Here is a 15,488-nt window from a genome sequence, read left to right as displayed (position 1 = left end):
GTCAGAATACAGGCTAGCAAGGAAGGCCTGGCGCTTGAATGAAGGAGAAATAACACCACGTGCCGTGTGCCTTTCAGATAGAGGAACTGATGAATGCATTGGAGAAGACCAGACAGGAACTGGATGCCACCAAAGCACGCCTGGCCTCCACGCAGCAGTCTCTGGCTGAAAAGGAAGCGCACTTGGCCAACCTCCGGATAGAAAGGAGAAAACAGCTGGAGGAGATCCTGGAGATGAAGTGAGTACCCATTTTTGTTTTCCTACTTTCTCTTTTCTAACTTTTCTTTAAGGATGGGGAAAGGAAGGCTAGAGAAGACCAAGAGCTTAAAGAAAGAATAATTTAGCCAACACGTAACTATTCATTTCCGTGACTATGCTTATTTTTTTTTTAATTATAGCTTCCATGTCCCAATTTGCACATTTTTCATATCTGTTATTCAAAAAAAAAATCCAGCATTAAATTTTGTGTGTCTGTGTTTTGTGGACGGCGTTGTTATTCTTAGATTTGTCTCAAAGGTCTGAGCTGGCCAAGAGACAGAGGCCTCGTTAAGCACAATAGTAATTTGAGTGCTGCTTAGAGTTAAGTGGAAACTTTTCTGAGGAGGTATTTCCTAATTGTGACTATAACTTTGCTAATTATATTCTTTTCACATGTGTACAATGTGTAGCTTGTGTTGGCTTTCATAGAGTCTCAAGGTTGGCACCTCTTTGTTTAGAAAGCAAGGACTCTGATTTGCTGGGCTGATAAAAACAGACTTGGAAATCCCCCTGCCACCTCCCCCCCCATCCCAGGGTAGGGTAGGTGAGGGGTAGGGGGGAGACTAGAACCAGTCTCTTTCTTTGATTTAATCAATAAAGTGTGGCCTCATGCTGGGCAATGATCCTTCCTGTGGGCTTGTGACACACCCATCTCCACCTAGCTCTTATTTCATTCTTACAATGAAATAATATCACCATGGAAGAACATAGGAAAGAAATTACTCAAAGATTTTATAAATAATCGCTTGGCTATGGATCTGTTCCTAAAGAAGTAGGCAAGAAGCAGCATCTCTCTCTATAAGTTAAGATGAAATAATCACTAAGATGTAATTTAACTTCCTTCCACAATAAGGGAAACGTACATAATTATGGCATCTTAAGCCTGTAACATGGACTTTGAAATTGGTGGCTAGGTATGGAAGCATGACCTCATCCTGACCCCACGAGTCTTACACATGGTTAACATTAAACCCAGAAAGCTTAGATCATGGAAAATATGGAATGAAATATTTTGAAGGCTTTAATAATGAGGACAAAACCTTTATTCCTTGTCAACTACCTCAGTTTCTCCAAGACCAAAGGATAAGTAGGTTTTTTAATGCATAAACTTGCATTTTTCCTAATAAAATAATATATAATAAACACAGATATTATTATCCTCAGTTTAGAAGCGAGGGAACTGAGATTCAGAGAGATTTCAAGTGATGTGCTTCCGGCCATCTGGCCAGGATTAAAACGGAAATCTACCTCGAGCTCCCTTTCTACTGTCTCATTTTCTCATGGAGCTTATGTGAATTCCACCAAGCCTGGAACTTTCATCAGTTTGAATCACTGTGGTTATCATACTGCCTAGAACAGTGCCCAGCATATGGTAAATGCTCAATAATTATTTATTGACTGAGTGAGTAGATTGAATGTGAAGACTAGATTTTATGTAGCTAAGAAGAAAAGTCTTTCGAACATCTGCGTCATTACCAGCTTGAACAATAATTTATTAACAATAGCAGTACATTGATTCCATCAAGATTTATTCTTTTCCATTCACCAGTCCCACTCCTGCCTCCTTGTGTGTTGTGATGTGTGAAGTTCAGCCTAGTTTCTCTCATTGTTCTCCAACTATTCCCAAGTTAACTCTGTATCTGTTGGAGTGATTTATCATGCTTTTGTAAGGAGACTTCCATTACTTCCTGTTTATAAAAAGGACCTATACTTTCAACGTTTTGAGAGAGCAAGCAACAAGTAACAAGTACACTGGTTTGGGAGTCATCACATCTACGTTGGAATCCTGTTGCTTCCACTTGGCGGCTGTGTGATTTAGGGGAAATGACCTTAACATCGCTGGCCCTTCTGTTTCCTCCTATAACGACTTTTGTGGAGTGTTTGAGAGGAGAGGCACTCAGGAGGGCTTGGCACATGGAAAATGATATATGTGTGTAAATGACGCTATCAGCCAACGAAAATATGTCATTTGTTTAGTATACTTTGTGAAGAGTATCATTTATCTAAAATTTGGATTTATTTTTCTTAAACATATAAACGTTTTCCGTGTGTATGTTTTCCCACTTAATTTCATGATTTCAGATAGCACCTAACTAAGACCTCTTTTGGTGAATTGCCACATTATTGCTCAAGTGCTTAATCTTCTGCCACTGCAAAATAAATACAGAATTCTTCTCTTAATTCCTTTGGTAAAAGTAACAAAGCCTTACTTCATTAAGCCCAATATGGACCCTATTCACTATTTAACTGGCCCAGAAGCCCCACTCATGGGCTCCTTCCCAGGACTATGGGGACACAGGTACAAGGCAATTATATTGATCAACAACCCCAATTAGATTCAGGAGCCTCCTGGGCTGTTCAAGTCAACCAACTGGTTTGATCAATCTTGATTTTTAAGCTGAGTTGACATATTGGTTACTGGACAGTAACTGAGTCAGTGTAAGTTAGTGGAAAAAATTAGATGGGTATATCCCTGTCAGTATGTACTATCACTCTGTGCCAAGCATTATTGGTTTTCTTTTTTTAAAGATTTTATTTATTTGAGAGAGAGAGAGCATGAGTAGGGGTAGGGCAGAGGCAAGCAGACTTTCCTGCTGAGCAGGGAGCCTGACATGGGGCTCGATCCCAGAACCCTGGGATCATGACCTGAGCAGGAGGCGGATGCTTAACTTACTGAGCCACACAGGTGCCCTGTTGGTTTTCTTTCAACTTGGCAGGCATCATGTAAGCAACTTTAGGCGAAGTCTATCTATTTCCAAACCCTGGTGGGAAGTGAGAGGCTGTATGGTGTTAGAGGATGTAGGGGTGGGGCCGTGAGTCAAGCGAAAGAAGGTGGGATATGTTAATTTACCCATAACACTGAAGGAGATCACTCCCTGGTTACCTCAGTTTTCTCTTCAGTAACATGGAAGTGGTAATAGCTACCTTGCCTACTCTGTAGAATTGTTGTACGGACAGGATTTTTTTTAAAGTACTGAACTGAAATGAATATATACCAGCATATGTGAAAGTGCTTTGAAACATAAAAGGGGCCTTTGAAATGAAAGGTAGTGTCTGTTAAATTCGTTGTAAAATCAAATGGCACAGAGTTTTAAAATTGGAAAGCAGCTGGGTCCAACCTCCCAGCGTGCATAAACCAGACTCCTATCCACACAATTACTAATGGGGAATTCACCAGGCCCTGGCCAACACCATTCCCACTGGAAGTCACGGGCACTTGCAGGTACCTCACTGGTACTAACATGGAGCCGAAATGGCTTTCTGTGTAATCTTCCCACTTGTCTCGGTTTTTGTTCAAAGCACACAGAATTCACCTGAGCCCCATACACAGCCAGACAGCATTTTAGATATTTCTTCTGGAAATAATAGTGTTCATTTGAGAAAAGAAAAATGAAGAAATATGAAGAAGCAAAATTAAAAAGAAAATCACCTAATATCTTCTACCATGCAGAGACAGACACTGATGGCACTTTGGTGCACACCTTTACAAATACTCTTTACTTTTTTTTTTCTTTTTTGCTCTATATTTTTTTAACATAATTCGATTGTACTCTTATATTTTGTAAATCCTGCTTCTTTGGCTTACTGGATGGTGAACACTCTTCCATGTTCTAAACATAGAATTGTATTATTTTTAATTACTTAATATACTGTCATGTAGGTTCACTTCTTTATTGGACATTTATCTTGGTTCTAATGTTTGGCAATATAAAGAATGTTTTGATAAGCATTCTGCTGTTCTATTTTGTTTACTTATTTTTAAGTAATTATAGATTGATATGCATTTATAAGAAATCATTTTCCTCAGTGGTAACATCTTGCATAATTATAACTTACAGCACAATATCACACCAAGAAATTGATATTGGTACAATTTACGAACTTTATTCAAATTTCTCTGGGTTTACATGCACTTGTGTGTGTATGTGTGTGTATTTAGTTATATGCAATTTCATCACATGTATAAATTTGTGTAACCACTGTCACAGTCAAGATATAGAACTGTTCCATCGTTACAAAGATCCCTCATGCTATCTTTTGATAGCTACCCCCACAACCCATTTCATTTATGCTCAGAGTTTTGTTTTGTATTATATCATTTTGGGACATGTGCCATACTCGTCTACATTTTTCCCTCCCATTCTCCTGGAGCAGGGCCAGGAATTATCTTCTTAGTTTAAAATTAGACTGAATTTAGAATGAGAAAATATTGCCTGATTCTTCCAATTTAAAGATTTCTCATGAGTTGGTTTTATTTACAGTGGAATTTCTTTTTAGTATTGGATATCTAGAACCTGTCATGTGGTGGGCATTTTATAAACTTTTGAGAAACGAAAGGATGAATTAGCTCGTATGAATTCATATTCATTGAGTACCTATGATGTGGCAGGTACGGTTCTAAGTGAACAAATAGAAAAATCCCACCTGATCAAGCTTGCACTTTAGTAAAATGAGTGGAGGAAATGAATGATCAAAATAATAAGCAAGTAAATGAATAGATAGATGAGAAAATAGTTTTTTCCTGTAACCAAAGAAATTTGGAATCCCACTTAGAAAGCTATTCCAAAGGTAAGGACCTTTGTAGCTCTTTGAGGTAAAGAGGGACATGGAAAATTCCTACAACTAGGAACCAAGGTCAGATGAGAGCCTTTGACTATATTTCATGAAGGATTCTCCCCCCACACACACACACCTCCCCATTTAGTTTGGTCTTTATTGGTTAGTATTCTAATTGCTAGTCATTATTCTGACACTGGAAGGAACTAAAAGTCCCCAACCCTGCATTTTCTTTCTTTTGTTAAAAAAGATTTATTTATTTATTTATTTATTTATTTATTTATTTATTTGAGAGAGAGTGCAAACCAGCAGAGGGAGAGGGAGAGAGAGAGAGAGAAAATCTCAAGCAGACTCCCCACTGACAGTGGAACCTGATGTGGGACTCAATCTCAGGACCCTGAGATCATGACCTTAGCTGAAACCAGGAGTCAGCTGCTCAACAGACTGAGCCACTCAGGTGCCCCAACCCTGCATTTTCATAGAAGAGCACAGTATTCACTTTCCCTTGTGTATAAGATTATTCTTTTACTTAAAAAATATCTAAAACCTCTTGCTACAACATTCCTAATGCCTCATCTTTGTTACATTTGCTCCTATTTAAAAGGAATCTTACTAAAATAATATTAAGAACATCATTCTATATGTTTGGTTTTATTAATGCTGGTTAATAAGCTTACATTTGAGTAACCAAAGCTCAATTATTTAATTTGTGACAGGTGAATTTGATATCTGTGGCTAAAAGGAATTGAAGGCCATGAGATACAGTACTTAAAATTATCTGTGTGTGCTTGTTCAGATGATTTAAACTAGCATAGTAATTTAATAGGCAGACAGGCAGGCTGACTGATATGTTCAATTTAGTATTAAATACGGAATGAATAAGGGTTTTGAGAGCTAGTTAATAGTTCATGATTTGAAGTGTGTTTTTTAGATTTCTTGTGGTGATTTCTGGTGCTTGTGTTATGTAAAGATTTTAACTAAACCTCTACATTTTTAACTCATCTGATGATGTAAGATCCATCTGAATTTACTGGGTATTGTTGCATTTTAGACATCTTTTCCAGATAGCCTCAAAAGCCTTTGTATATATTGAGCTATTTTAGGAAGTTTACAGTGAGGTAAGGCTGCAGCTTATTCCAAGGCATTATCCTGTTGGCCTCTTTGATCTAGGATCCTTTTTGAGAGGGCCACTCATTAGGTAAGTACCCTTCAAAGGAGAGGCAGGGTGCAGAAAATGATAAAATCAATTTATTCTTTACTTCATGCCAGCATGAGAAAAGACAAATCACGTTTCTTTAGGGAGGAATCCTAAGTGCCTGGCAATTTGGACAGGATAAATGAAGCCTGGGAGGGGAGTTTGGAAGGCATCCGTTACTTAAAATTGATAAACTCAGTTGCACCATCTTACAGAGATGTTATGGGGATTTAATGAAATCACGCATTTATGAGAAAGTGGTTTTTAAGCAGCAAAAGATCATATATGTACGTGTGTATATATATGTGAGTGCAGTGAATATATCATGTATGTTGCATATTAATGTTAGATATAGTTCACATATAGTGATCTTATCTTCAAATTCCAGATTAGCTCTATGCTTTCAACATTTTGGGGGTTGGGGGCTACATTGAAATCCTTTCTGTATCTAATGGTCTATTTAGAAAAACTTCAGCATGTCCAATTTTAAAAATATTAAGTACCAGTGGTAATATGTTATAGAATGTCCTAATTTGTCTGGTTGTTTCTATTTACCACCTGCTGAGTTTGAAAAGTAAAGTGAATCAGCTAGAACACTGCTGAAGCTCGTCACAGCTTCCTCCTTACCTGCAATGGTTGAGGACAGGTGACAGAGAGAGGATAAACATCATGAAGAACTGCTCATCCAACGTCGACTGCGGTCTGCCCTGCAGGCAGTCACATAAATGCACAGCTGCTCATCATCATGATTTCTGTTTCTCTCTTGTAACCCTGAAGTTGGTGTGTTAGAGCCTTTAGTGGGAGAGAAAAGACCTGCTGTACACAAAACCTATAGTGGGCGAGTCAAACTTAACTGTGAAGAAAATAACTTGACAATAGTGGAATGGTCTAATTAACTTTAAATGCAAGGAACAGAAAACCTCACATTCCAGAAGCTCATACAAGTAGCCGTGTAGTCACTGGGGACTTCCACTCCTTCTGTCTTGATGCTTTGCCATTCTCGGCATATGGCTTTCACCCCCCGATGCAAGATTTTTGTCTTAGCTGCAACCATCCTGTCCACATTCCAGTCAGCAGAAAGGAGGAAGGAGGACTTGTAGCCTTTGGAGGCAGTCCCAGTGTGTGTCGGCAATTCCCACGCAAGCAAAAAACACCTGTTCTGGGTGCTATGTTGGGAATTTCCATCCCCATGGAGCAGACAGCAGGGTGATCACAGTGCTTCCAATGTGGAATTCTATCCATAATTTCACTAAACAAATGACCTGAAATGTGGATGACATTTAGGAGATGCCGAAATCTTCTTTGTTCTACCCTTAAGAAACTTTGCTTAAATGCAGAAACTTGCCAAAAGTAAAAAATGATTGCTTGGTTTAGGACACAATCTTCTCTAATAGGACCACAGTAGAATTTTTCTGCATGTTTGTACTTTGTGTTATTTTCCATAAGACTCTTTAGATGTAAAATGTATTAGCCAAGCAGAGACATGTTTTACAGATCATTACAGGGAAAGAATCACTGGTTAAATTGCATGTCAGGTAGAATCAAGAGCCCTTCACTCTCTCTGCCTCAGGGAATGTACTGTCTCTGATTCACATGCCTTCAGAGAATTAAACTAGCCCAGACATATATACTATTCAGTGCATACAAGACTTTGGGTGATGGAATTACTATTACCAGTAAACTTTTATTAAGTGTTTATTACATGTCAGGCAGGGGCACATTGCTCCCACCTTCTGTGAGCTGGGTAGTATTATTATCCCCACTATGTAGATGCAGGAACTGAGTCCCAGATACCTGGAACTCAAATGCAAGAGTGTTTAACACTATAGTCCTTGACCGTTACCATTGAGCACATTGTCTCTGAACAAAGAACTTAGATGTCATTGTAATAAGAATTTTAAAAGTGGAAATTGCAGGACTGGTTTTGATTAAATAGTAGAAGGCAATCGGCACATGGGTGCTTCTTCCAACTTGCCTCTGGGGTGCAGGACAGCAGACTAGGATGATGATGGGAGGGAGGGGACAGGGAGAGAGCTAGTTGGAAAAGGCCTTTGAAGTCAGCTTCCTTATCTTAAACCAAAATAAGGGACACATTGTCTTCTTGCCAAAAACATGCACTGTATGTATAGTTTTAATAGTGAAAAATGTCAGTCAAAAGGGCCCTTGTCCTGGTGGTTTTTAATGGAAATACAAACATTTTCTGAGCTAAAGCGGTATAATCTTTCAGCTTAAATAATCATAATCAGCAGTTAAATAATCTAAATGCTTGTGAATTGTGGAGCTTAAATAATTCCAACCACCATACTTTATGTTATCTCCATCCTCACAGCAGCTCCATGGGGGATAGGGAAGGTCAACCAATAAGACAGGGAAAGAGAAATGTACGGGCCTTCCAACCTCATAAAGCATGGCAAGTCAAAAGGAACAGTTGTGGTCCTTCTCCCAATCCAAGAGCAATATCCCGTTGGAGGAATTTTTTAAGTACTTGACCTAACGCTGTGGGCGGTGCTGCCAGGTTTAGCCTCAGGAGGCAATGGATGGGGTAGCTACATCACACAAAGAGAAACCAAGGGCCAGTCAGTACAGCCAGGGTCATATATCAAGTCCTGAAACAAGAAGTCTTTGGTCCAGTGAGCAGGGCTCTTGGGACTTGAGTTCATAGCCTGAATCTGCCAGTTACAGCTGAATGAGCTGAGGCCAGCTGGACCCAGTCTCTCCAGTTGTGAACAGGGCTTTAGACTCAGATGACCACATTAATAGTCTCTGATTCTCTAAACAGTGGGTTTCAGCCTGGGGTTGATGTTACCCTCTAGGGTACATTTGGCAAAGTCTGGAGACATTTTTGGTTGTCACAATTAGAGGGGAGTTGCTACTGGCATCTAGTGCATAGAGATGCTAAACACCCCCCAGTGCACAGGACAGCCTCTACAACACTAAAGAATGATCCAACTCCAAATGCCAATGGTGGGCATTGAGAAACTCATAACTAGTCTACCTTTTTAAAGAATGTGTGTTTAAATTCAGGAAGAGAGAAAAGATTTATAGGGTCTCATCTCTGATTTAATTTGACTTATTTTCAAAGGGGACTCATGCAGGATAATGTTATCCCCATTCAGGATCACGGTCTTGACCCAGAGGGCTTGGTGGCCTGGGGATTTTCTGTTTTGTGTAAATGACTTTGAACTCTTGACTTTGGCTCGATTTCTTGGGACTGTAGACCAGCTCACCATGGAGAACCCCAGTGGAATTGTCACAGGTCTCAGATCCAGATCCCCAAGAGACTGTGGTCCCTATAAAATATAAATCCTCACTAAGATACGAAAGACCTGATCCATCCATGCCCATTGGTCAACAGACCATGCAATCCTCTCTGACTCTGGTGTTCCATCATTCCTTAACCTGTGGCTGTCTCAGTTTGCCCAACTATAAATTGAAGGTATGAAATTAGACATTTCTCAATGGGCTAGTCCTCTAGCCAGCTCTATAAATTGATGCCTCTTTCTCTCCACCTTTATTTATCTCTTCCATTTGTTCCCTCCTTTACCGCATCCCTCTGGGTAGCTAGGTCTTTTGCTAGGGAACACTTCTTGCAATGGTTGTTTAGAGCAAAAGGATAGAAGGAAGATGAGGACAATGCAAAGGGGAGAATGTATGCTAGAGTACAGACTTAGGGCATCAATGGGAAACAGACTGTTGCCCAGATGCCAGCTGCCTGCCAGAACTGTGAGGGACAGGACTTGGGGAATATCACAACTTAGACAGTTTTCTGCTTTCTTGTGGTCTCTTCTTGGCATAGGTAAAATGTAGTCCAGATATGATCAGGGGAATCCTCAACCCTAAGATATGGAGGGTGAACAGGTAAATATCAAGATCCTCATCCTCACTCAAAAAGGACATCACAAAGTCTCCAAGTCAGTGAAGTATAGGGTTATAGGGCAAGGTGTAGCATGGAGGTGGGGAAGGCTTTGAATGTTCTGGATCCCTGGAAAGCATTTAAATAAAAGTGTGCTGAAGGAATGAATGAATGAACGCTGATGAAAGTTATATTCTGCCTCCTGCTAGCTGCCTCTTCCACCTTTCTCTCTACCTTGGCCGCTCCTGCCTTTTCTTCCACCCAGCCTCCCCCTTTCTTTTCCTTTCTTTCTTCCTTCTTTCCTTTACTTCTAACCACCATCCTCTCTCCTCTTCTTCCTTTACTCTCCCTTTCCTACCCCTGTTCTGATGCCCTACAAAATGCTGGGGTTCAAAATATTTTCTGGATTTTCTCAGCATAATGGTTGTCTTGCTAGATTCTAATTTTGACTGTTGGGCAGCAGGCAGACCAAGCACCTGGGAAGGAGTGTGTGTGTGTGTGTGTGTACATACATGTACACACATGTTTGGGGGACAGAAGAGCCTTGGTCTGGCAATCTTGCCTGGAGAATGAGATGTTGAGAGGAGACTGACTACTCAGTTCACCAGCAGCAAAACAATTGAGAACTATAGCCTAAAGCCAAGCGCCAATCAAACATGGCCAAGGTCTTTTGTTTTCCAGTCACGGAATTTGGGAACCAACGGATTGTGAAAATTGAAATGCAGTGTTTGACTTGATCTTTGGGTTAAGCCAATATCCCTGGGATCTTAATTCGAACCTGCAGGAGGCTGTGGCCAACTTTGAGAATCTGTTATTACTCATACCCTACACTTCGCTTACTTGAAGAGATTTGCAGAGTGTACTGCAGCTAGTGCCAGCATGCAGTTATGATAAAAGTTAAATTGCTGTCTTTCTGTTCTGTTTTGAAATTGGTGTTTTTGTGTTCACTTCATGAGCCCTGAGCTTGGAGCTTCTTTCTCCTCTTGGCTCTATCTCTGGAAGTTTTCTTGGAAAACTTTCCCTTTGATACATTTCTAAGACTCCCATTAGCTAAGGCTTTATTCTAAGGCAACATGGGATGGGGTAGGCCCAGTGGTTATCCTCTGCTCTTTTCTACTGCCCGCCATTCTTTGGGAGGGGAGGCTGTGCCCTGGGAAGCTGCCCACCCTGGGTTGCATTTCTAGGGTTCCTTTGCCGGCTGACTCCTAGTTGGGTTCAAGGCCAACAGGAGGCACTGTAGGAAATGGGAGGGTGGGAGTAGAAAAAAGCTAGAGAGTTTCCTCCCTATTCGCTTCCTGCTTTGTGGCCACGTCTCTGGAGGGAGGGACTTCTCTCCATGACTACAGCTCCCTCTCAGCAATGCCCCATCCCCAGCTCCTGCTGGCACTGGGATTAACTCATGTTTCCTTTTGCCCCTCACCCAAGGCAAGGAAATGGCTGCCCACCGTTGCCAGTTTCTGGGTGCCTCACCATGTCTTGTTTGTTTTCTTAATCCTGCCCACCTCTCCTCTGTAGACCTTTCATTGAAGTCTCCTCATTAGACCCATCTGTAGCTGTCTTCAGCCAGACCCAGTCTGGTACAGTGGGGAAGTCCATGGTGCCATGGTCACATGTGTGAGATTTGTTAGGATGATTTGAGAAAGCACTGTTAGAAAATGTTTACATTTCCCATATTAAGTAATTTTGGAAAAAGAAGCAGATTGCTTGATGCTTAAGTCAAAACACTGAAACAAAACTGCCATTCTGTGGTTTTTCTAAAAACACTTGGCTTCCAAATGACCCTTCAATATGAATGACGGCTGCTGCCCCGACCCCAGAAAGATGTGGGGCTGATGTGCCCAGAGTCAGCCTTAGTCTTAGGACTAGTGAAAGCAACCTCCCGCTCCTGCCACGTACAAGGGAAAACAATTCTTCCCCAATTCTTTGGGCTTGGGGATGTTGGCTTGACTGAGGATGGAAGAGGTGCTTAAGATAGAAGGAAAGAGAACATTCTAAGGCGTCCTGACCAGAGTACAAGTCAGCTGCCTCCAGGCCTTTCAGCCAAGCTCAGAGCATTTGGGGTTTTCATAAAGCTGAAGGCATTGCAGCTTTGAGAAGCGACTGCTCTAAATGGAGCACTGTAGCCTGAGGTACAAGCTAAGCACTCCTTATTGACTCAGGCATTTGTTCGGTCATAGACTAATTCACTCATTCATAGAACAGATCTTTCAGGGAAGCCAAAGTTATCGACTGAAAGAATGAATGAATAATTTGATGTCCAATCAAAGGATTAGAAATCTGAATGCAGAATGACAGTGAGGGCAAGTGTGCACAAAAGGAAAGGGTTGTGTAGTAATGAGAGTATCCTGAAAGTAGGAGAAGAGCTCCCTGAGGTGGTGTCTGTGAGCCAGGATGTGTTGGGTGAGTGGGAGTTCACTGGGTGAAGAGGTGGGGCTGGTAAGTAGGGTCGGGTGGGGGAGCACATTCTAAGAGGCAGGGGCTGACCCTGCAAAGTCCCTGTGGCAGAAGGAATGACATGCCTTGCATTAGCTCACAGGAGGCTTGTGTGGCTGGAACACAGAGACCATGGCAGGGAGCAGGATTAGTTAAGAGTGGAGGGGTGGCAGAGGCCAGACCACCCAGGACCTTGAGGGCCGTGGTCAGATTATCAATATTTACCCTAAGGAGAATGGGAATCCATTGAAGGGGAGGGGCATGATGGGATTAGCATTTGAAAATAATAAAGAAGGAATTACAATGCACTTACCATGTGCCAGAAACTTTTAAAGAGCTTTGCAAGCATCAACTTATTTTGTCTTCACATGGCTCTCTAAGATGAGTACTTTTATCATCTCCATTTTACATTTGAAGCAACAGAGACACAGAGGGGTTAAGTAACTAGCTCAAGTCACATAACAAAGGTGAGATTTGAACCTCTTAGCATTGTCATGTAGTCTGGCCACATGCTTGACCAGCACACCATACTGTCTCTGCCTTTTGCACAGAGGATAGATTTGGGTGTCATGAACATGCTAGTTAGGAAGTGGTGCAGTCTTCCAGGGGAAGAGAGCTTGTTTTAGGATTTTGGGAGTGGAGTAACAGAAGAGAAGTGAAAGATTTCACTAGAACCATAGGGAACTGAATTTACACGATGGGGGTTAGATTGGCTCTGGGAGTGGTGGAGATGTGTGCCCCTGGCTTTCTCCTTCCTGCCTGCTCTGTGTTCCGCTCCCCTAGCACTTTCATCGCTCCATGAATGCATGGGGGCTGTGAGGGGATTATTGTGGCAACTACTGCTCTAGTCTGAGGGTTCACAACAACCGTACTGACACTGGGATGGATGATTCTTTGTTGTGGGGATTGTCCTGTGTTTAGTAGCATCCCTGGCCTTTTTTTTTTTTTAAGATTTTATTTATTTATTTGACAGAGAGAGACAGCCAGAGAGAGGGGGAACACAAGCAGGAGGAGTGGGAGAGGAAGAAGCAAGCTCCCAGCGGAGGAGCCTGATATGGGGCTTGATCCCATAACTCCGGGATCACGCCCTGAGCCGAAGGCAGACGCGTAACGACTGAGCCACCCAGGCGCCCTGCATCCCTGGCCTTTAACAACTAGATGCCAGGAGCAATCCTCTCCTCCAGTTGGCAATAAAAAATGTCTCCAGACATATTGCCAGAAGCCCCTTAGAAGGTAAAATCAGCCCTGATTGAGAAGAGCTGGTCTAGTCCTAGCCTGCATTATGTTTATAGTTCACCGTGGACCAGCAGCTCAGCCCCTTTCTGGAATACATGGACCTTGAGCCAGTGCAGTAATGGCACCAGTAGCATTGTAACCCTGGCCTGTCCAGCACGTAGGCCTTCTTCCACCTGGAGGCAGGTTGCTCCAGACCAGGTAGATTCAGAAAGCTTAGAAAGGAGTCCTTTCCACATTCAACAATGTTGTTCATCTAACAGTCTTTAGTGGGGTAGACTAGAAACTTGATCACCATTCAGAGCCATTTTCTTTTCTTCAGGGACATAGGCTCTTAAGTTCGATGCAACTGATTTCAACATGATCCATTCTCATGTATGAGTATCCTCTGTATCTTATGTTTTAGAGCAACAATTTTCTAAACTTCTCCAAAGCTTTCCTATGCAGACTTGCATTTCTTTAGAAAGTCTTTTTAATGAAGAATATATGGAAGTCAAGTAAGCTTCTCATTTGGAAAGGCGAATTTATCAAATGCCTATTTAAAGGAGAAGAGAATTTTAAAGAATTTTGGCAGTTGAAAATTCCTATTAAGTCATATTTTGAAAATAAGGTACCTTGAGAACCCTGCCTTTAATGTGGGATCCATGCAGATACCTGAACAAGCACTCCAATGAGATATGACTGTAAGTTTGTTATGATGAGTGGTAGTTTCCCTTCGTTCAAAAGCAAGGGGCACCTCTATGGAACAGAGAGGGATATTCCTTTGAGAATCATCTCTTTCCTAATTGGTAGCCCAATGCATTTAGATAAAATACTGCTAAACTTTCTTTTTTAAAGGCCAATTATATACAATAGTAAAATGAACCCCCACATACCCTTTACCCAACTCCAGCAATTATTCAATCATTGACAATCCTGTTTCCTTTCTATCTGGCAGTTCCCCATGCCTATCCCTGGGTTGTTTTGAAGCAAATCCCAGACATTATATCATTTCATCTATAAATACTTCAATATAAACATTCTTTTTTTCAGATAAACATTTTTGACACCAAATTACAAACACTTTAAGGTGAAGGAGAATTCTAATGAAGGCCTTTTCCCATAAAGTTGAAACTCCCTGGGACCCAAACATGAGGGGCTTACATTTTAATTTGTTTTAATGTTGCTATAAAACAGTAACATGGACCACTTAATGGTATTATACAGGGAAATCAGAAGGATTTACACCACTTGACACATTCCTTGATCGATTTTTGGCTCTATTCTCCCTGATTTATCCTTAAATCTTAGTGTTCCCAGGGCTGATATAATGACATGTTGGGTAGAGTATTTGTTATCTCTTAGGAGTTATTGACATTTCTACACATAACTGGAAGGGAAGGCCTTTTCTTGGTTGTATCTCTTTCCAACTTCTTTACTGAAAGGTAACTTTCCAGGATTTTAAAGAAATAAATAATAACGTGCAGAGTGTGAACATGAACTGTGATTGGTCACATCTTTTACACCTAAGGGTTCTTGGGTCTTAATTAATGGTTGCTTTTCTGTAGAGAATAAAATTAAAATTAAGCTTTCTTTGTAATGAGGTTAAACTCCTCAATTTCCAGTGAGGCCTGAAGATAACCACTCAGTTCCTTGTACTGTTTTTGTTAATGATCACATTTGCTTGTTCCCAGAAGCCCCCATATCACTGGGACAAAAATGTAATTTCTACAGTGTTATTCTAGAGCATTTGTTCATTCGTTATAGTTGACCCTTGAATAACAGGGGTTTGAACTAGATTTTTTTTTTATAAACATAGGATGGTACTTTAAATGGTACTGTATTTTCTCTTCCTTATGATTTTTTAAATAACATTTTCTTTCCTCTAGCTTACTTTATTGTGAGAATGCAGCATATAAGACATAAAACAGAAAATATGTGTTAATTGACTGTTTATGTTGTCAGAAAGTCTTCCAGTCA

At 41.0% G+C, this 15,488-nt stretch overlaps 1 protein-coding gene across 1 annotated transcript in view; it reads left to right on the top strand.

Annotated features, from left to right (window-relative positions):
• Positions 1 to 15,488, top strand: part of ERC2 (ELKS/RAB6-interacting/CAST family member 2) — a 919,611-nt gene that overhangs the window by 552,447 nt on the left and 351,676 nt on the right. The window contains exon 14 of the mRNA XM_034658488.1: positions 78 to 238. Coding sequence (XP_034514379.1) covers positions 78 to 238 — 161 coding nt within the window. The remainder of the gene's footprint in view (positions 1 to 77; positions 239 to 15,488) is intronic.

The sequence above is a fragment of the Ailuropoda melanoleuca genome, chromosome 4, assembly GCF_002007445.2.
Source record: "Ailuropoda melanoleuca isolate Jingjing chromosome 4, ASM200744v2, whole genome shotgun sequence".
Classification (NCBI taxonomy): domain Eukaryota; kingdom Metazoa; phylum Chordata; class Mammalia; order Carnivora; family Ursidae; genus Ailuropoda; species Ailuropoda melanoleuca.
The sequence above is the reverse complement of the archived record's forward strand: the minus strand, read 5'-3'. Positions and strand labels throughout refer to the sequence as shown.